Source organism: Gambusia affinis, linkage group LG05 (assembly GCF_019740435.1).
Source record: "Gambusia affinis linkage group LG05, SWU_Gaff_1.0, whole genome shotgun sequence".
Lineage (NCBI taxonomy): Eukaryota > Metazoa > Chordata > Actinopteri > Cyprinodontiformes > Poeciliidae > Gambusia > Gambusia affinis.
Window position 1 is genome coordinate 27,265,754 of NC_057872.1, and position 22,260 is coordinate 27,288,013.

The 22,260-nt window shown below is 35.7% G+C and overlaps 1 protein-coding gene across 4 annotated transcripts; it reads left to right on the forward strand.

Annotated features, from left to right (window-relative positions):
• Nucleotides 1–21: 21 nt before the first annotated feature.
• On the forward strand, nt 22–22,012 carry drd2l (dopamine receptor D2 like). 4 transcript variants are annotated; one of them, XM_044116355.1, is made up of 9 exons: nt 22–323; nt 10,763–11,177; nt 12,006–12,115; nt 14,648–14,784; nt 16,748–16,962; nt 17,962–18,045; nt 18,287–18,332; nt 18,432–18,641; nt 19,879–22,012. In XM_044116355.1, exons 2-9 carry the CDS (start codon nt 10,800–10,802, stop codon nt 20,073–20,075), a joined length of 1,377 nt encoding a protein of 458 aa, XP_043972290.1. In that variant the 5' UTR covers nt 22–323; nt 10,763–10,799; the 3' UTR covers nt 20,076–22,012. The 4 variants fall into 4 exon arrangements, with proteins under 4 accessions (XP_043972290.1, XP_043972291.1, XP_043972287.1 ...); XM_044116356.1 differs by having other exon boundaries at nt 18,435–18,641; XM_044116352.1 differs by having other exon boundaries at nt 23–323; nt 18,287–18,641; nt 19,879–22,011.
• Nucleotides 22,013–22,260: the final 248 nt, after the last annotated feature.

Below are 22,260 nucleotides of genomic sequence, written 5' to 3' on the forward strand. Positions count from 1 at the left end.
CTGTAGCCAATCATGTGGCTCTTGCTCTTTCTCGCCAGAATGGATATCAACAGTCGAAAATTAGCATCTATTGCCCCTTTTCCGTCTCCCTCCTCCTCCCCGTTTCCTCTCCTTTACCCAGCAGCTGTTTCCAGTTTCTTTCACACTCAGCGCCGCGGAGAGCACATCCGCGGCGCGGCGCGGCTGAAGGACGGGAGCAAACACATTTAATGTTCACATTGTATAACTGGTCAGGGTCAGGGTGAGGCGATCGGCAGCGTCTGGCTCATTTCTGCCGCTCAACCAGGAGGGAGCGCGGAGCAGAAGTTCAACCAGGGCAGAAGGTAAGGCGTAATTCATAAAAAAATGTTCGGAGATGCTTTTTGCAGAAATGTATTATTCCTATATAGGCGAATAAGAGACATTCTTGTTAGTTGTAAGTTGCTGTAAACTTCAAAGTTTACTATACTTTTTGCTTATTTTCATGTCTTTTAAATTGCAACAATTCACATTCATCTGTAGAAATGAATCAGTCAAATCAACGTAAAATAGACATATTAAAATTTAATAACATTTATTCCTGTTTTATTCTGGGTATACAATAAACTCTTGCGATTTATGCCCATTATTTAAAAAGTTATACATTCAAGGTAACCAAGCTTTTTGCATGGAATGTCTGTGCAGAAATTCCTCCGCTTACATATTGTGGGAAAGTTTAATTTAGCGGAAAGAAAACCTGTGTATAGAAAAATAAAAACGTTTTGCTTAATCTCATGCAGACAACATGTTACTTTTAAGTACTGAAGAATGTGTTTCATTATAACTTCATTAATTTGGATGAAAGGGCTAAAATTACATCTTAAAATAATAACTAACCCTTGTGTCCTTTTTAAAGATGCAGCATGTAAATGTTTGGATTATTTTTATTTATTTCTAAAGTCCTGTTAATCCTGGCTCCGTACTTAAAAAATAAAGTGGTCATTGTATAACAGACCAAGTATAGTGTGAAGTTATGTCATTTGCAAATGCATCCAGCATAAGCTTTTGTACTCGTCCTATCACACAAACTAAAAGCATCAGAGACCCTCAAAGGCACAAGCTTCTTTATTTCTTCCAAGAAGTTTAAATTTTTATTACTGACCTTGGCTTATTTGTGATACTAGCAAGAATGTACAGTTCAAACCTGTGAAATAATTGGCATAGTGTAGTTTACAGTAATGTTTTAATGCAATCACTGTGTCCTTAGCATAAATCTTAGATTGTTGAGTTTCTTGTGCAGAAATCTTTTAGATAGATTTATTTTATTTTTTTAACTGTTTTATTTTCCAATTGTGTTTGAAGTAAAGTAATGAACTAAGCTGTAGGTTGAGGCAAAGGGTTTTTGGCAGTGGAGTGGACAGTACGTTCTACTTTCTAACTAACGGCTACACCGTGTCGTATTGATTCCCAGTAGGCATGTGTACAATCTATGCCTTGTGACAAACTTGTATTATTGTATGATTCACTTACAAGATAAAGCAAAATATTACTCAGACTTTGTTGTTTTCGACCTTCCATTAAAAACCACTCTTCAGCAGTTTATCCTCTGCTGTTGGCTTCTGAATGTGTTTCCATAACAGTCTGTTCGCATTGGGCTCACTCCAGTTGCAAGTGACTACCAAAGGCTGCAGTTTCTCTTTATAAATAAGAAATGGAGGAGATGTGAAATTGCATGTTGAATAATAAATGCTGATGTAAAGTGTGGAGCACTGCCTCAGGACTGGAATTTTTATGTTGTGATGAAGTGATTTTCCTGCATGCTCATCAGTTGATCTGGAATCTGATTAAGCAGAGGAATTCTGGTAATTTTTGCAAGCTATTACATAGGAAAATATTTGTTACCTGCTGTTTAATTTAGTCACTTCATGTTTTATCACTGTAGGCAAGTGAATTTTACCTTGTAAGGCTTTGAGCACTTGTTCTATCACTAAGAAATATTTTCCAAGAAACAGCTATCATTTCAAATCCTCTCGGTTTCACGTGGAAGGTAGAAATAAATCCAAAAGCATCATCACATTCTGTCTTTTGTTGCTCTTCTTTTCATAATTTGAGCAGAGAATCATCTCAGAATAGTATGTAGTTTTGTTCTCTGTTGCATAATTTACAGACGCATTGCGATATATATAATATGATTTGAGTTAATTTATTCCACTAATTTAATTTACAACATAAAACCTACACAATGTAGAGATTCATTAAATATAGCTGCTTTGACTTTCATCTTCATAAAAAAATAGTGCATCAACATGAGTAGATAAGATGTCCCAAATTATCAAGGACTGTGGAAGCTTCACATTCGACATAAAGCAACTTAACTTCTATAAGTTTCCATGTTCTCTCTAGAGTCTGTGACCATAATTTAAAAGAAAAATGAAACATCTACTTTCACTTATTAAAAGGGCTGTAGAACGTGGATCATTAAAGGAATCCTTTAATTTTTCATAACCCAGCTGAGATACATGTGATATAATCTGTGGTATTCTAGAGTATTTTTTCTTTTCTTTTCAAGGCTCTTGTCATGGCTGCTGGTTGTGCACACCACTTGACATCCATCTGCATGGATACCACACCATGCATGTTCCCTGAGATTGTGTCAGCTATGTCATAGCTAAAACACACATGTATTAAAAATGCTATTTTACTGGTGTTATATAATGATTTTCTAAAAATCTGTTTATTTTCATTTACTGCATCAGTTCACAACAAATGTGTGAATTGGCACCAAATGTTGTCTCAGTCAATTTGTTCTGCAGAAAAGATAGTCAGTTACACACAGAGCCTGAGTGGGAGTCATTTTTAGCCCTGGAGCTTCATGTTCTAGACCCAATTTAGATAAGAACCTATGATCATTAAAATCAGGTAATTATAATCTTACACGTTAGGTCTACAATTGCGGGGCATTGTGACATAAAACTATTTAACGGTATGCCTTAGCGCAACAGAATTCATTGAGTTGATTGAATAGTAGTTTGCAAACAAAGTACATCTTGCTTTACCCACCTCATCATCCTCATTTGACCTCAAGCTAATTTTTAAAAAAATGTTGGCAATTTTTGCTCAACTTTTTCCAACACATTCCTGTTTTTATATATAACCTTCTCCATGTCCACTCTGGCTCTTTCTTCTTTCTATCTTTTAAAAAATCCTTAACATGTAAGGTTACGTTAACTCTGTCAGTCATTGCTCACAGTACTTACTGGTCATTGTTGGCCATTGTTGGTCACAAAAAAGAAAAAGCTTTCTTTTTTTTTTGAAACATTTGCTCAAAAAAAAAAAAAAGATGGACGCTGGCCCTTGCGCCCCAAAGATTACACCCACCCACCGGGAAATGTCCCAATCCTCCCAATTTGCCAGTCCGGGTCTACTTTAAAATACTCCAATTTGGTCCTAATTGGAATTCAGTTTGCAATAATACTATATTAGTATCCACCTTTGCAGCCAAAATCTACTGACTGATCATTTAAAACCAAAGGCCACCAAAAGAAGTTGGAGAAGCAAGTCAGAGAGCTGATTATGCAGCAGCGGAACATGATTCACAGTGGCAATGAGTCTCATTCCTTCCTCTCAGTGAAAGAAATCAAAGACATATTGCAAGACAGCTCATTGCTTTCATTTAAAGAACTGTGTGTACTCTGAAAACTTACTTCACTTTATTTGCCATTGGTTTTTTTTTTTTGTTTTTTTAGCAGTACCAAAACCAGACAAGGGCAAAAATGTAATAGACCTGCCAAGAGTAACTAGGGGTGAGTAGAACGGTGGACAAAGATAAACATGATGATATTTCGCAGGAGGATTGAGTGATAGGAGAAAAAAGGCTGGGTTACTGGGAAGGTAGTTCTGTTTTAAGGGCAGATGAGGATAAGAGAAGGACAGGTTGTTTTTCAAAAGGGATTTTGCCTGTTTAAAAAAAGCTAAATAGTATAACAGAATCAATTTATTTCTTTTATAATCAAGTTTGAAAGAAAGTAGGGTATTTTGTGTTTATAATTTGGTTGCATTTTTCATATTTTTAAAAACTAGCATATTACTTTCAGAGTATTGGGTAGTTTTTTAGCCATATGAAATTAAATTTTCATCCAGTGTGTTGTTAATGTGTTTATGTGCCTTGAGGTACTTCAAGGCAGTTTTCTGGACTCTGATTTCACCTTGATATCTAAATTTAAATATCTCCGTTATGTTTTGTGTTTCTTGTGTGTTTTGCAAACTAACTAATGCAAAAGCCATCTTCAGATATATTTTTTCAGTTTTACCTATTTTTAATTTTGCCCATCTATTTTCACATTCTCATCAAAATCTGTGGTTTCTTATATTTTTCAATTATTTAAAAAAAACATTTATACTACACCGTTGTACCTTTTCTAAGTCACGAATCAGATCATATTTATTTATAAGACCCAACTTCACTCTTGTCTGCAAACACATAAAATCTGACCTTAAAAATCAAATCTCGGGATGTGTTATGGTGGTGCAGGGGTTAAGCACAACCCACAATCAGGCCGTCACAGGTTCGATTCCCGGCCTGGTGACCTTTGCCACATGTCTTCCCTCTTTTCTCATTACCCAATTATCTATCAAATAAAGGCCACTAGAGCCAATAAAACCTTAAAAAAAAAATCAAATCTCACTAAATCCATTGACATTTTGTGCTTGCAATCTCCAAAAACTTTTTTACATTTCAGGATGTATGCCGGATGAATACACTGTTAGTTATATTTCCTCTGATGACAATTAAATTGCAGCAACAAGCAGAGAATAATGTACATTTTTTCAAAGTTGCTGTCACACTGTTTCTTTTCTTGGCTGAAACATGGAAATGGTTTTCATGAGGGTCCAAAATCAAAAGTTTTAGTTCATTTTGTGAAACATCACACATTTGAAGCATGTGTGTCATTTTGGCATGTGCCCCTATTTTGTGTTAGAACTTTTGGCCTCCCATTGAATTCTCCCCTCAACCATTTTTGTCTCACATAATAAATGTTAATGTTGTAGTACTCGAGACCGGTCATTGTCTCGACTTGGTCTCGGGTTAGGTGGTCTTGACTACAACACTAATGAACGCCTGTCCATCTTGGACTGAAAGTTTAACACAATCTATGAGGTCAATTAACTAGCAACTTATTAAAATAAATTAAAATAAAATAAAAAAAGCATATGGTTTATGTTCTTGTCATGGTATAGCCACTCCAAATATTCAACAGGGTTGTCCAAATGACACTCACAGCAACAAGCCGTTCTGCTCAAAGAATCTTATACGAGTTGTCATTTTTCTCATCTCCTTCATTGTTTTAGCAATGTTACTGTTCCCGTATCTGCAGAATTTTAAAGTTTAATCTTAGTCTTTCTGTTCCATTCTCATTTTTGCTGTCACCTTATTGTGTCAATTCTGGTCACAAACACATCTCAACACAGCTGGTGGTCCAACAGAGTCCTACTTCTTCAGTCTTAGAAAAACATCTCTGGTTCTTGAAATATGAGAGAATTATTTTTTTTGTTACCAAGGCAAAGTTACAGTTTAAGATTTATTGATTTATTTAATTTTTGGTTGGAGGAAATAATTTGTTTTCTTTTAATTCTTATTGCATTAGAATGAAGCGCAATAAATAAATAAATATTTAGCTCATAATAAGGTCTGAGCTACATGTAGGATTTTTCTTCTGCTATAAATTGAAAGTAAATATTTGAGGTCCCAGTTGAGCAGCTGTGGGCAAAATATGAGCTGGTGCTGCTTGAATATTTCATTTTCGTTTTTGCTTTTTGGTGGAGCAGTTTGCAGCTTTTTTCTTGCTCTAGTTTAATGCTTTAGGGCAGCTTGTTCTTTGTTGTTTTGAATTAATTTTGAAGCAAACTGCAGTGAGAGTCACTTTACAAACATTACTTGAAACAGAGCTTAGAAAACAAAGCTGTTAATATATTTCAGCTTTCCAAAGGTAAGACATGATGTAACAAAATTTTAACAAATTAGTTAACTCATGTATTTAGTAGCATTCATGTAACTAATAATTTAATTATTGATACTAAATATTTCAATTACCAGAAGCTTACAAAGTTATGGCAACATCGCCAGAGTTTTGCCAAACTGTTTGTAAGAGATACACTCAGTGTATCTAAACTTCTGACTGAAGAAAGTAAAGAATAATTCCTGTCATCTTTCTGGAGGTTAGCAACAGAAGTAGTGTTATTAAGGTTGGCTGACCTAAAATCATAAATCTTTATCCTGATTTAATGTCAAAGAGTGAGAAAGATTTGTCTTTTATCCAGTATAAGTAAATATTCTTTTTCAACTACATATAGATTGTGGAATGTTTCTGCACCTCAACCATCAGTTGCAGACTTGCTTAGAAAGAAGGACAATTGTCAACGCTACAATTATTTTCATTATTTTATTAGCAGCGTTATGTTGCAGGTTGTTTCTTTGCCATCCTGTGCAATAATTATTACCTAGTGCAGGTCCCTATGCGCTTACCTTGGCTTGGTCAGCCAAGAACTGTGGACACAAAATACCACAATCTGCATGTCTTTCAATGATTGCTATGAGCTGAACACCTGAAGATGGCTTTTGCTGAATGCCTTGAACACCAAGGCGTTGGTATTCATTTAGAGGCCTTGGATATCATTCAAGGCTGCTAAATAATTTTCATTCAAGGCCTTGGTGCACAAAGCCTTGAATAAAAAGGAGAAAGAGGAGCTTTTTCTCCTTTTCCTCCTTCTGTTCCCTGTCGTCTTCATCCGTCCAACTCTTCATTAAATTTGATGCCGTTGCAGCTACATGTTGCATTTGAAGTGCTGTCTAAAAAAACTCATCAGTTACATCAGTCTTCTTTCAAACATTCTAGGCATAATTTTTAAGCTTTGTGCTCCTCTTCCTGGAGGGATCTACTTTACTCATAGTACACATACGTTTCTATGTGCTAATCATTGCCCGATTATGATTAGCGCATCTTTTCTTTAGAATTGACAAGTGATTAATTCAAAACAATGCTCCTGTGTGCTCTGGAGGAGATCTCTAAGAACATAAAGAGAATATTCATATTCTTGGAGATTTTAGTGTCACAAACTGGTCCTACTCAGGTGTGTAGATGGACTTAATTTGAAGAGTTATTACATGTTAAAAGTGGAGGCAACTTCATATAGATTTATAAAGTCAAATCTGCTGGACAATTTTCACCAAATCCTGGCAAAGAACAGTAATTCTCTACAATGTTTTTAACCTACAGAGTTTCAGATCAAATATAATAACCCAGCTGTTCAGAATGAAGAAGTCTAAGGTTGATATGCTGAAATTATGAAATATCATATCTGATCATAAAGAAGTACTGAAACATGTCAAATTAACTTCATAATAATAACTTGATACCTCTTAATGTAGTTACTTTTTCTCCATTACTTGTCTTTACAACATTATGTTAACCTAAAGTGTTGCCCAGAAAGCTGAAAGACTATTTTATGGTTTGACTTTTCATAAAAATTTGAAGGACATATTCCCGTCCAAATGTCATGTCTTTTCTACTTTGTTCGTTAAAGCATGAATTATTCACTGTTCTCCATGATATTCTCTGTTGATTATTGTTAGTATAACTGAGTCATTGGTACCTGAGCTAAAAGTGTCCTTGACGAGGTCTGTGGTGTGGCAGTGTGTTGATGTATTAGCTCTTCTCGTGTTGATTTTGATTGCAGAGAAACTTGGGATAAGCAGTATAGCTATGTGAAAATCTGAATCTTATTCCTCACCTTCAGGCTGACAGTAGATTTGATAAAGTGTCAGAGGTTATTCACAATTTCCTATTGGTAATAAATAACTAATGTGCCATTTTGTATGATATTGTAAGTTGTAGTTGTTGAGTCAGATGAGAGCAGTGGAAAGAGGAGAGTGGAGAAAATGTAATGTATTTTCCCAGTCATGCCTCTTTTCTGCATGTCTACTGGCATTAATGATTGCTCTTTAAATTTATACACACATTTTATGTTCTTCTGTCTTCCAAGTTTCTTTTTATCTGGAAATGAGACAGCAGATGATGCATAAGACTAATGTCATAGACGTATCCTTAAATCTTTGTCAGTGTTGTTATTTTGAAAAACATGAATAGAGTCCTTAAAAGTTATTCTACTGAACAATTTAATTTGCCCCAGTTCAGGAAAAAAAACAACATTCTGCACAATCCGGTTTTCCATGTTTCATCCATCTTTTTAAAAAGATAAATAGATGCTCTTGCCATGTGGATGAGACACTTTTTGGTGTTGCTCATAAATGACCCATGCTTGCCCACAAACAGGTGTGGAGAATAGTTTCTGCACCACAGCACCTGCCGTCTGACTTTTCTTTGGCGGGAGTAACCATTCAGTCCCAACTTCGCTGCTCAGATGGAATTAAATCAAGGTTTCCCCTGCGACTGCCATGAAAACACAGATTAGAGCACAGCTGAGCATTACTCCTATCCTATGCCACATTACAGGTTTTTTTCAGGCATTTGGTGATAAATGAGACATCCCTTCCTTCTTAAGCGACATTGAATGGACATTTTGTAATAAGCAAGGTGAGAAACAAACAGTAAAAGCAAAATTCCTGTTTGAGATTTTCTAAAGGGAACATTTTAATGGCTATAAACATCTAAATGTTGAAGTTTTTGTTCATAACCTGCAAGCCAGATTTTGCAAACTAACAACACAAATTGCCATATGGTTTTTATAGTTGTTTCCATGCTACCCACATAAATACTAAGGTAAGGGCAGCTCTAACATCTGTTGGAGTGCCCATAAGTCTATGAAAAAAAGAAAAAAACTATTCAGGTTTGGGAACAACATATGCTGCCTTGTTTTTCACAAAATGCTTTATTAAAGTTTATTGGTCAGGCAATGTTTTATTGGCTGCGTTGCTGTTTGAAAATGCTTGAAATTGTAAAAGCATACTATAAATGGATAAATTAGTTTAATTCAATTGTTTTTCCTTATTCTTTTTTTAGAGCACAGTGAAAAACTAGGATGTAAAATTCAATAGTTTTGAAAGAATAGATGTTCTTTTATTTCTTTTAGATGTAATTTCTTCTTTTTTCACACTCAATCATTACAATGTAGCTAGTTATTATTTTTTTAAAATTCACATAAATTAGCACAAAAGAACCATAGTCATTGTGGTATCTGGGATATTGACTGATTTCATATTTTATTTTCCAGCAATGTCAATAGGCTATACAATGCTAAGTGTGCCTTGTGTTTTAGTATTTTTATTAGTCTGTAGTCACATTTATTTATTTCAGTTTTAATTTTTGTTTTCTAGAAATCCGCTAAGAAAATGATTGGTGAACAAAAGCTGATGATTTTATGCTTTTGCTGATTTCACTGACTCTGGTTAGTTGCAGGAGGCTTATTAAAAGCCAAATTTTCTAATTAGTGAACTCAATATGGGATGTGCTGACAGTAGTTGTGAGTGTAAAAGCTCGTACTGACGGAAAAAGGCTCTCAGTGAACAATTTTCAGAATCAGTGAAGTCAAAGGAAGCACAAAAGCTGCAAGAAGCCTTTAGAAAGGAAGCTTTTCTGTAGAGGGTTGTTGGCTTTCCCCCAGGCTGCTACTATTAAGTAAGTGAGACTTCATCCGTTTGCAGCAAAGTTTATCAGTTTTTTTCCCTTTGGTAATGCCAAATCTGTCTGCCTTGGAACGTCTAGGATTTCTACGTTTTACTCTTATGGTGTACTCTCTGTTTAGGGAATACATACTTAACAATGCTATTTGTCTTTGTTTTGAAATAATTTGTAAATTCTGATTAACTGCAGAGCTGTGCAACTATGAATACTCTCCATCACACACACACATTGTGACATCAGCTGTGGTTCTACTTTAATGACCTATAATTAATGAGTCGTTTAATGGGATGAATTAAACTAAATGTAATTCTATTTAGTTGTATTTAATTTGTACAGATATCTTTGTCCCTTAACGTGGAAGACTTTTTTGTTAGATTTTTTGTGATGAAGAGCTTTTTTTCATCTATAATGTAAAAAACAAGTTTTATTGTTATAGTTCTTAGAGAGAAATTGGAATTGGCCGGTAAAAGGTTTACAAAATCCAAGATTTGAAATTTGCTTCAGAATTTCTGAACACTGCATTTCTACTGTTTTTCCAATTCCCCATTTTTCCCCCGTCTTTCCTTTTTGGCTGCTTGGGTTCATTGTTTCAGTTTCTGACATTTTACTTTATGATTTAACTTTCATCCATGCCCTCTAAAACGTTTCTCTCAGCTACATCTTGTGACTTGAGGAGATGATGCAATATGGTGTTAAAAATGTCTAGATCTTCTGTATATTTTACAACCAGTGGCCGTCTTAATTATTGTCATGAACCAGAGGAAAGAATTGCAAGTAACTAACAACATTATAATGGAGAATATTTTAAAGAAATTCAAAAATATGTGCCACAGTTTTACTCAGAAATACAATATTTATTATTTTAGCCCCACTTTTAATAATTGAGGAATAAATTAACCAAACTCTACAATACTTATCTGACTTTAGAGATTATTTGTCATTTGTATTGTTGTTCTTTGAGTGATTTCCTATTCAGCGCTCTCTGTGTTTCTCCGTGAAGCAAGACAAAAGAATAATCTATTGCTGGTGTTATAGAAACCTTTGCTTTTTATCTCTGTTGTTTTAAAAAGAGCGCAGTGTTTGTATTTGCAAAGAAAGACTTGAATGAACTCCAGGTCATGTGAGGTGTCATGGTAATTACTTTTCTCCTCCTCTCTTTGTTTTAGCCACTTTCCTCTTTATCATGTTCACTGGAGCGAAGTCATGACTTTACTCAACGAGTCCGAAGAGACCACCTCTCTCTCCGCTCCTCTCTCCTCCCTTAGGAACAATTTCTCAGCCTTTTTCACACCTGACACCTCTTATTCCCCTGTATCCTATCCCCCCTCCTCCTCCTCTTCCTTCCTGCTGACATCCTCCAACTGCACCGACTCTTCATCATCTTCCTCACCACCGTACAACTTCTACGCTGTGCTGTTAGTCCTTCTAATCTTTTGTGTGGTGTTCGGCAATGTGCTGGTGTGTGTGGCTGTGTCTCGGGAGCGTGCCTTGCAGACCACCACCAACTACCTCATTGTCTCCCTGGCCGTGTCCGATCTGCTGCTGGCAACCCTGGTCATGCCTTGGGGTGTTTACCTAGAGGTAATGTAGAAATATGCACAACTTTGTTTTTCAAAAAAGTTGAAAAAAAATTATTTTTTCCAGAGTAGAATAAAACTAAATGATTCTCTCTATGTTCAGGTTGATTTATTTTATTTTATTATTATTTTTTTGTTGGAGGCAATTTAAAACAAATGAGAGTTGTTTTCATATTTTAAAACAGCAGTGACATATTCTATTGCACTGCTTAAGTATTCAGTTGCAAAGCACTGCCTCCTCAATGTGAGAGAGAAGGAAAAAACATGAGTTGACATACTTAGATAATGTCTGTTGAGGTGGTCAAGAGGTAGTAGGTTGTGTTTCCTGTGTGAATCAGTGGGCAAGATAAGATGAAAGAAATAATGTTGAAAAAATTGGTGATTTGCTTATTAGCCCAAAATATAACAAGATAGTGTAGTTTCATTAGGCATTCTAAAATAATATATTAATCTGTTATTAGCTTGCCTAATTAATTCATATTGACATTTATCAAATATGGAAATTAACAGTTCATCCTGTTGCAGAAAATGTTTGATATAGAACATATAATGTTGGAAAAGTGCCAAAGCGAATCTATTTGGGCTTATAGTCAGACAAAGAAAGCCAGAAGAAAGAAGAAGTTATTAGAAACATGATAATTACTAAAGTTTTATTTTATTCTTCTGCTACTTATTCAGACATTACTGACTTCCATCATACTTGAATTATAAGAACAATTGTTTTGCTTGTTTTGTAATTAAATTGTGCGAAAAATGTGTGCTGTGATTTGTCCTTGTGAGATTATAGGGAACGACTGAGCCACAACTATAATCTATTTTTGTGTTCCTGAAGGTGGTTGGAGAGTGGCGCTTCAGTCTAATTCACTGTGACATCCTGCTCACTCTGGACGTCATGATGTGCACCGCCAGCATCCTCAACCTCTGCGCCATCAGCATTGACAGGTGGGGTTCCTCTTTTTTTCTATCCCAGGCTGAACCCAACATGATGCAAGGAAGGCAAGTGAAGGAGACATAAGTTTTTCTACCAAAATCAAAGGCATCCTAGAAACTGGAAACCTAGGAATAAAAGGAGAAATGAGTAGAAAACAGAGTCAGGTAGTTATTGACCTCACAATGAGTATCAGAGAAAATAACAGAGACAACAAAGGAGTCTGTCTGTTGGAGATTACAAGAACAGACGATGTGTTGAAATGGCAGTCAGGGAAAATATCTGAGAAGATTAGCACTTAAGAACAACCAGCAGAGAAATCTGAAAAATAATGGAGAGAAAACATATTCTCAACAAAATAGCATCCGCTCAGGCTGATACTGCAAAAATGAGGGAAAATAGCTTCTTGTTGTATAGTCTTTTTTAACAGCTACACATATTTGTTATAGCACTCATTTTTAAAATCTTATATTACATGCCTTATCAGAAAAGAATTTTATTGAGTCATTTGTCACACTTTGTATGTAGTTTGAAAAAGATCCTTGTATCTTAAAATTTACTGATGATGGGTAAACTTATAAGGTTTCTAAAAATGTAATAATTGTTTTCCTCTGGGAAACTTCAAGCTATGAAACAAAACTGATAAGAAAATAATCAAAAATACCCTTTTCTTGTCAAATTGCTATAAGCATTATAGTAAAGACATTTGTTATTTTGTTATACATATAGTTTATATGTTGTTTTTGAAATTATTCCAAAACTTATATATGGTCTGAATAATTAATTAAAGTGTTTTGAAGTTGCGCAAAATTAGATGTGTCAAAAAGCTGGAATGATGACAGATATTTGTCTAAGGGAGAACACCTGCTTCATCGTTTGTTTTTATTTTATCATCCAACTATCACTGAGCAGCTGGACTAAAAGGCCCTGTGTACTGTCATCATGTATGTGTCCAGCAGGTTGAAGACTGTGGTTTTATGTCCCCAGTGTCCTCCACTGTCATCTGTGATCTTGACAGTTTTTTATGGCCCATAAAAACACATTTAAGGATTTGATCTTCGACTTGATGCGCTCGTTCTGCTTCCCGAGGGAGGTGACCAGACACCCAGCGGGCAAACCGTCTATAGCTGTGTCTTCATTTTTCAAACCGACATATTGAGGTTGCACTAGTTTACACACGCAGTCTGGTACATTAACCTAGGACAAAGTCTTTAGTCATTTTTGAGGGTGCAAAAGACAAAAACAAACAAAAAAAACAACCAAGGTTAATCCTAGATATTTGACTTCTGCCTTTGCTTCACATGAAAAAATTATTGCACTTATGTATTTTATACTTTTTAAAGTATTTATAACCTCTTTCTTTCATGCAACTACAAACTGTAACTTTTGTTGTGGAGAGATAAAAACAAAAAGGGACTTTTTGTCCTGCAGAATATTGCACGTAGACAAAAACGTCCTCATTCTAGGCACACAGTCTACATGGTGAAGCATAAGTGTGAAATTAAAAAGCTTGAGGACACAAATTTTCTCTTGTGCATGGAGAAAAATACTTTACAGAGTTGATGGTAAGATGGATGAACATCATTACAGGGAAATTCTGGCAAAAAATCTGAAAGAGGCTGTAATAGCCTTGAGACGACTATTTGCTACTGTAAATGTTTCAAAAGTCAATAATGTAGTCACCCATCATGCAAACAAAATGAATCAAAACAACCAAATAATGAATTAAACTTCCTTGTCAGGTTTGTACTAATTTATCAAGATTTATTGCTGAAGAGATTAGAAGCTGAAAAATACAAGAATTAGTGACTGAAGACAGCTGTAGAAACAAAAGAACAAAAGAGAAAACCGTGTCTCTGATGAGGTCCATATGATCCTGACTTCAAACTGCCATCATCTACAAAGATTTCTCAGCATTAATTTAAAATGTAATAAAGAAACTGTACCCTTAGAAGTAGTTCAACTAAAAAATACATAACTGCAGATAAAGCTCTATGTGGTGATTTCCCATCGTTTGCAAATCCTGAATCATTCCTATGAGATATAAACAGATGTCTATTAAGGACTTGTTTGTAATAATCTGAACTTCTCCAGGCTCACTTTTTGATTACATGTTGCAGGCTCTGAAGCCTGAACGAACTTATATGTAATGAATACTGTGCAGAATCTACTCATGTTTTAACAGCTTCTGCTTACTTCTTGTCTGTGACCTTCCGGGTGCCGCCGAGACTTGGGCTGCTCACTTAAAACCACCAACAGCAACAGGCAACTTCAATTGCTTTTGACAGCTATGTGTTTTGTGTCCTTGTCGCTGCAAAACCAGAAGTGACAGCTTTTGTCTGTTTGAGAAACAAACTAGGATTTGATTGTCATGTTTTTTTACTTTAAAATATGTAAGAACGCAGGGTAACTAGCTCACTGGATTTATCAGAGATTGTTTGTTCTGCATCAACATATTTGTTCAGAAGCATGCCTACTGGGTGTGAGAGGCATGCTAATGTGACACCAGTGGAGTTTTTTATACTTGTCCATGTATGTTGTTGCAGATACACAGCAGTAGCGATGCCGCTGCTCTACAACACCAGATACAGCTCCAGGAGGAGGGTGGCTGTGATGATCGCTGTGGTGTGGTTTCTCTCTTTTGCCATCTCCTGCCCTTTGTTGTTTGGACTGAACAATACAGGTGAAAGTAACTTTTAGACATTCCTCTCACATTACTGCAATCAGCCATTGTGGTGGTCAAAAATAATCACGCCTTATTAAGGCCATAAAAGTAGCACAACAAAACTTTGTTGTGAAAAAAAGCTGATCTTTTAGGGGTTGTATTATTCCTATTCAGCATTGTGCACAAATGTTAATCTATACAACATATTCTGATATAATCAGTGGTTTGTTTGTTTGTTATATTTATTTACCCTTAGCATATCTCATTTCAGAGTAAGATGATGTAGTTAGTTGTCTGCTGTGTGCCTTTTTTTGAGATAAGGCTGTTGACCACAGATTTATGACCATTGTGCAGGACTCCTTTATTCTAAAGTGACTGATCAAAATACTTTAGTACATCTAAAATTTTCTATTTCCACATATTGTGCTCCATTGTTGTTATGGATTCAGAGTTCAGAGAAAAGCAGTGAGAAACAACTTTGAGACATTGTGTCACTTCCAGCCCAGGTTCCCACAAAATGAAGTTTGTTTTATTAAATGATGCTAGAAATGTTATTATGTTTTACACTCATAATTTATTTGCAGAAGGGTGTTAAAACCTACAGAGTTTTCAGTCAAAATGTTCACACTTTTTTGTCATCTGACAGCAACGCTGCTGTAGAGCTGTTCCACACATTTGGGAACATTAGACAGCACTCAAATTACTTCATGCTTAAACTGTTGCATTGGCAAAAAAATTTGTTCACATTGAGTTAGTAACAGACGATGCTTTGTAAAGCGATTAGACACAGATAATCTTTGATTGGTTTATTACCTCACTTGGCAGCTGGAGTGGTGGCGCTCAGCAGTGAACTTCTGTATATAAAGACTTCTGCGGTGGAGGGTGGGCTCAAGCTTTGAAAGTGTTCAGACAGAGCTCAAAGAAAGGGCTTTAGGCTGAGTGAGAATCACAAAGTAATGTGAGAGCTTACTTCTAACAAGCCAGCACAGCAGGACTGAATGATGCAAGTTCAACTGTGAAAAAACATCTCTCTCCTCACAGCTATGGGTTGCTCATACATTACGACACACAGCTTGGGATGTTTCTCATTTGCTTCTGCTGACAATGTTAGTGATTGAGTTACATCACTGGTAGACTTTAAATACAAGGACTGTTGTTGTAGATGTTTTTGATGAAACTTAAATTAGTAAAATGCAAAGGGTGTTGAATAATTCAATTCAACCTAAGGATAGCTTCAAACGGTGGGATTAAATAGGTTAAGGATCTGTTAGGAAAATGTTAAATTCTGCAATGTCATTTTTCTCTCATAACAAGTGATGTGGATAACACCTTTGCTCAAACTGCATAAAACAGTCAGAACACAATAAAGCTACAACAGTTGACTGAATCTGTCTGTGTTTGTAGTGCATTTAAAAGAGATGACAATGTGCAGATTGTCATCCAATCTTATCGTCATGTAATTTTTTACTATTGCTATTTCATACCTGTTGCTGATAATTAGAAAAGAATAACCAACAGCAAATCAATATGATATCAAAGTTAGGAATCCAGAAATACATATTTTTTTTTTTTGGTTTCATTACATTTGAAGGGGAATTTCTAAGCATTTAAATTAGTCAGTCTAGTTTTCTAAAGGTGATTAAAGTAGCTTGCACTTTATAAAACTATTTATATTACTTATTCCACATGTATTGCATATGTTAACTCAGAGAATAGTAATTCTCTGAGCATAATGTATAGTGTATATTTTTGTATGCTTTTGAAAGCTGTTTGTGATGCTGTTTAATAACAGTGAGAAAGCTTTTGAATTCTGTGTGAAATCAGGGCTTATTTTGGTACATTACATTAAAAATAATCAAATATGTGCATCTAATACCTAATTTATTATAATTTGGTTTCAATATCTGGCACCTCGATTGCTTGAGTTGCATATTTTGCAAAACTAATACTTGCGTTTTCTTGTTTATCTGTCCTGCATCAGCCAGCCGGGAAGGCACCACATGCAGCTTCGCAGATCCGGCATTTGTGATCTACTCCTCCGTCGCATCTTTCTACGTACCATTTATCGTAACGTTGTTGGTGTATGCCCAGATCTGCGTGGTGTTGCGTAAACGTGGCAGACGCACTGCCCCACCGCGTAAACAAGGCTTGCTGACACAAGGTGGTCCTGGAGCAGCAGAGAGTCGACAGCGGAAGGTAAATATTTTCTGAAGCTTCACTATTACCTTATTGTTTTAATTTGTTTGGGCTGATATTTACAGTAAACATCCATAAAACCTAAAACTCAGGTCACTCTATTGTAAATCTGCCTCAGTGGCAAAAGATATGTTTAATAAGCTAAATAAGTAAAGACAAATTCATTTATTTCTGTAGATTTAAGTAAATAATTGTTCAAAATAATCTGCCTTAAGCTACATTTAAAAATGCAGCATAACAGAAAAATGTATTTGCACCTAATCAGTTGTTGTTGAAAGTTTTATATAAATCAAATCAATATTTTATTTGTAACTGTTAAGATTAAGTGTACCTGGTGTATATAAAGAGGATTGTTCTTCAGTTCATTAATTTAATAATTAAAAATCACTGTACTCGTACTTGTACATTATTGCACACACTGTGTCACCGTGTTGCATAACACTCTCAGGCTGTCACACTGTGGATTGCGGTTTAATAAACTCTCTCTGTATTGTATTGATTTTAGTTTTTGTTTAAAAAAAGGGGTCATAAATCTGCTTTCTGCCTTCAACTGAGGTGACAGGGGGTAGAAATGGTCTACTGCACTAAATTAAAACTGGTTATTATGTACTGACAACTTCCCTTTACTATTTTCCTGCTACAAAGCAACAACATTTGTTTTCAAGAAGGAGAAAAACAATGTCAAATTTTAATATTGTTCCACTGGAAAACAATGTGTTGTTATTGACTTAATAATGGTGGAACAACCACTGCTGTCTAGAAAATTCTTCTCAAGTCTTTTTGTTTCTTTTTTCCAAAGGTTGTGATTCAGTTTAATAAACAGAGGTTACTCGTGAGGTTAGGGTAGCTACTGCTTGTAAATTAAATTAAATTTAGAAGTCACTTGAAGTGTCATGCAAAACTATTACACTTTGTTGTTTTGTTTGCATTGAGTGTAAGGGTCTTTTTAGATTTTCACTCTTTTCACTTATTGATTGTCTTTTTTCCTTCCCTTTTCAGAATAAGTGCACACAACCAGAAGATGTGAAACTGTGTACCCTGATCCTTCGGCCTGCCACTGCAGGTCCTCAACGAAAGAAAGTGGTGAGCAACCTAAACAAGCTTTCCATCTAAACAACATGACTATTTTTTCTCTATATTATCAGCTCTCTTTCCAGTGAGTCTCCTGTCTCTGCTGTGAATTTCTGCTTTGTTATTTGATTATTAAGACAAACCTTGCTGTCCCTTATTTATCATTTTGTTTCTCCTTCTCAAATCTGCATCTTTTTTGTCCCCCAAAGCTTGCTTTACTCACCTCCCTCTTTCTTCCCTCTCTATGTATCAGAGCCTTGTGAAGGAGTCTGTGGTTCATCCCCTCGAAGTGGAGCCGGGTCTGTTCCTACCACAGTCGGAGCAGAATCTACCGCCTCCCAATGCTCCACAGCTTTCCAATCATTCACTACAGTCTAAGATCTCACTCTCCATCGCAGTAGGGCCGGCTCCGGCTCTTCCCTCAACCGTGGCGCGATCCGCTCTGACGCCCCGTCCCCCCACCCTCGAGGATGGCATGAGGGGTCGAGAGGGGTGGAGGGAACGCAGCAGAGGCAGAGAGAAATGGGGCACCACTAAGGAAAGGGTGAGAGGGAGGCTCTCACAGCAGAAGGAGCGGAAGGCAACACAGATGCTGGCTATTGTGCTGGGTGAGGAAGAAGAAGAGCAGACTAATTGAACAGATGTTCACATAGAATTAGTGGCTCTTTAGATTGCCTCACTGTTATGGAGATTAAGTATAAATAAAATCTATCCTTTGATTTGGGTTGAACAGGCTTATATTTTAAACAATTCTATTTTTTAGCTCCTTTTATAGTTTGTTTATTGTCAAAGCTTTTTGTTTAGCATTAACCAGCAAGTACCACATTTTAGCTTAATGCAGAAATTACTTTTATACTACATTGCATCCTGCTTTCTTACAACCTTATGTGTTTTATATTTTATGGCTAGCTGCATCTCTCAAAATAGAACTGGTGAGGTTATCTGTTGCTTCAGTAGTTTTGTGACACTGAAATAATAAAATGTTTAAATGTGAATGTTGTTTCATTACTCAGATTTCTGTATGAGTTGTCAAATATTGTTGTGCAAACCAAACACACATAGGCAGGCTGACAGCAGCTCATCCCAAACATTAAAATCCCCAAAGTAGCCAGTGAAAAATGTAAACTTAGCCTTATATCTCCCATTTCTGGAGAAACTGCTGAAATGAAAGAATAAATTGAGTTTGATGGATTGGAACTTGGATTAAACTGGAATGTGCCTAGATTATAGAGCTGGATTGTATTGGGAATAATTTTAATTACAGCTGAATTTAGATCTGTTCAGATTTTCCATAATTGCATATAAATTGAACCAAATTATCTCATAAAAGGACAAAATTTAATTAGTTACCAAGAAACTACATTTTCATAATAAAAAGTCTGTTTAAGATATTTGTTTAACTTACTTTCTGAGTGACTTAAGCAAAATCTTTCAACTTACATCACAAAATTAACAGTGAAAGGCGGTGCTTTTTCTTAGGGGCTTCTTCCTAAGGAAAAGCACCTCCTAAAGCATGATTTAATGAATAGTAATGCATAAATCATGTTTTAGATCGCCATTAAGCCCAAACATAAATAAATAATGTTCTTCACTAAACAAACATTCAATAAAGAGTGAGTTATGACCATAATTCCTCCCTGAGAAAAGAATTTCTGTAATTCTGTTTTATATTTTCTTCTGTTTTGAGCTGATATTATGTGCTGTTGATTTTGCTAATGAGCTACTCAGAGATTTTCAAATGAATAACGATAATCAGACATTTTTAGAGTGGAATATAAATATATATTGATATATATTTATACACACATTCGCACATGTAATCAGTGTTGTCTGTCTGTTTCCAAGGTGTGTTCATCATCTGCTGGCTGCCTTTCTTCCTGACCCATGTGCTAAAGGCCCACTGCAGGAGCTGCTGCATCTCACCTTCTCTGTACAGTGCCGTCACCTGGCTTGGATATCTCAACAGTGCTGTAAATCCTGTCATCTACACAACTTTCAACATTGAATTTCGCAAAGCCTTCATCAAGATCCTGCACTGCTAGCCCAGACTAAAAATGCATCAGTTGTCAAAATAAATAAATAAGAAAACAGGTTGTGGGACTTAGGAAGAGATTGCAAAGGTAAAAATACTCTGTGACAGTTTGATTCTGAGAGGAACTGAGACTATGATCTGTGTGACTTGGAGTCATAGAGATAAAGATTTTTTGGAAGGCTTGAAAAAAAAATTGAACCAGCGCCTCAGACAAGACTAAGCCACAGAGAGAAAACAATGTTTATGAAACCAATGATAGCAGGCACAAACTTTCCTTCAAAAAGTAGTTTGTGACAAGTGGACGACAGCGACAAGAAAAATAACAAAGGTGGCGATATGTACAGTAAAGGAGACAAAAATACTGTGCAATGCGTCTATATTCTGTAAAGGCAATACGTTCAGACATGTGATCATATTTCATCATTCTGACACAGACTCCACATTTGTGGATTTCAGTGCAACAGTACTGTTTCCTGAGTACTCAAACCTTTGATTTGTATTTGACCAATTCTGCAACATTAACTTGTGACAACAGGCCTTCTCTCAATGTGTTTGCATGTGCTGGTATTTCTCACATGACAGGAGCAAATAAAATGCACAAGAAAAGGAAAGGAAATACTCAAAATTTGTTTTTGTTTAATTTTGTATTGGTGAAATGTTTTTGGAAACCTACTTTGTTTACTAAATATGTGCAGTCAGTAATTGTTTTTAATCCCAACCCTACATCATTGCATAAATTGTGCCATCTATAATTTACTGTTTCAATAGATTTTGTGTTGAACACTGTGTAAATAAATATTATCAATCATTTGTCTCATCTCTTTCAGTTATGCTATAGAGGGTGAAAAAACCCTCAGCCAAAATGAACCAAGTTATTCTTTGCTGGTATTTCCTTCCAGATGTACTTGGGAGGTTTCTGGACTTCCACCATCAGTATCAACATCACTTTGGAGGAGAAAACATCTTCACTGCTTTCATCAGCTTATCACCACCACCAAGTGATGTAATTTTACACCATTATGGGTGTGTTTTCTTCAATCATCTTAACTTTTAGTGATTTGAATGTGTCCACCTATTTTGATGATGGCAGCTGATGTGAATGGTTCACACAAAATCTGTGTATGTGTGTTTTTTACTGATCACTATTAGTGATCACACAGCGGCTCTGAAATTATGAAGTTGTTTCCATAAGTCTTGCTGTAATAATTGTAAGATTTTGCTTGACACCCTAAGACCTCTGCTTGTGCTTTTTCCTTCCCCCTTTAAAGAGGGCCATAATGACAGATGACTTTGTACACTTCAACATTTATGTGTGCATGTATACATAAAACATCATTAAGTCTCTTTGCCATACACAGAATGTCTTAGCAACTTAAAAATACTAGTTTATGGGTTTATTCAAATGTGCATCCATTAAAAACACGCAAAATAAGTTTTTATTGTTTTGGCCGACTTGAAGATAATGTCTAACTTTATAAGTTAGTTTATTAGCAATTCTGAATAAACTGTAAAGTAAAATTTGCAAGTTGAACTATTGAGGGAATGAATATAGAACTTATTTTGTCTTTGGTGGTTGTCTTGACTAAACTCATTGAACTCAAAGGTATTCTTTTAAATCCACATTTGTTTGCTAGATAATTTCCTTTTCCTTTGATATTATAATCCCCTCTACTACCTAACCCAAAAGTATTAAATAACTTCAAGAAATATGAAATAATTTTATACTCTGGTTCCATTTAGTCAACTTTTCTGATTTTTAGTTCATTAAGTCTCTTGATGTTCAAACATTATTTAAATGAAGGCCGCAGAAGGGAAAATAAAAACCATGAAACTGCCTTTATAGTTACAAGTATAAAAATATTCCTATTCCTTCTTGCCAGCACATTTGACAGGAATAAAGAAGAGAAACAAAAAGTGTGTAACTTGCAGCATTGTGAAAGGAGCTCTGCTGCACTGTCAGTGAGCTTACTGATCTGTCACAAGCCACAAAATAAAACAACTGATGTTATTAAGTTGTTAATACTGCTGTGTTTTATTGTGAATAAGCAAGATTCTTTTTTCTCTCCCTGACTGTTGCCAAGAGGTTGGGAAGCTGTCAGATATGAAAGGTTTATTTTCTTAGCATCAGTGTGATGAGGAGATTGGAAGGATGGAACCTCATGATTTTGTTCTGAAGGTTTGTATAGATATTTTAA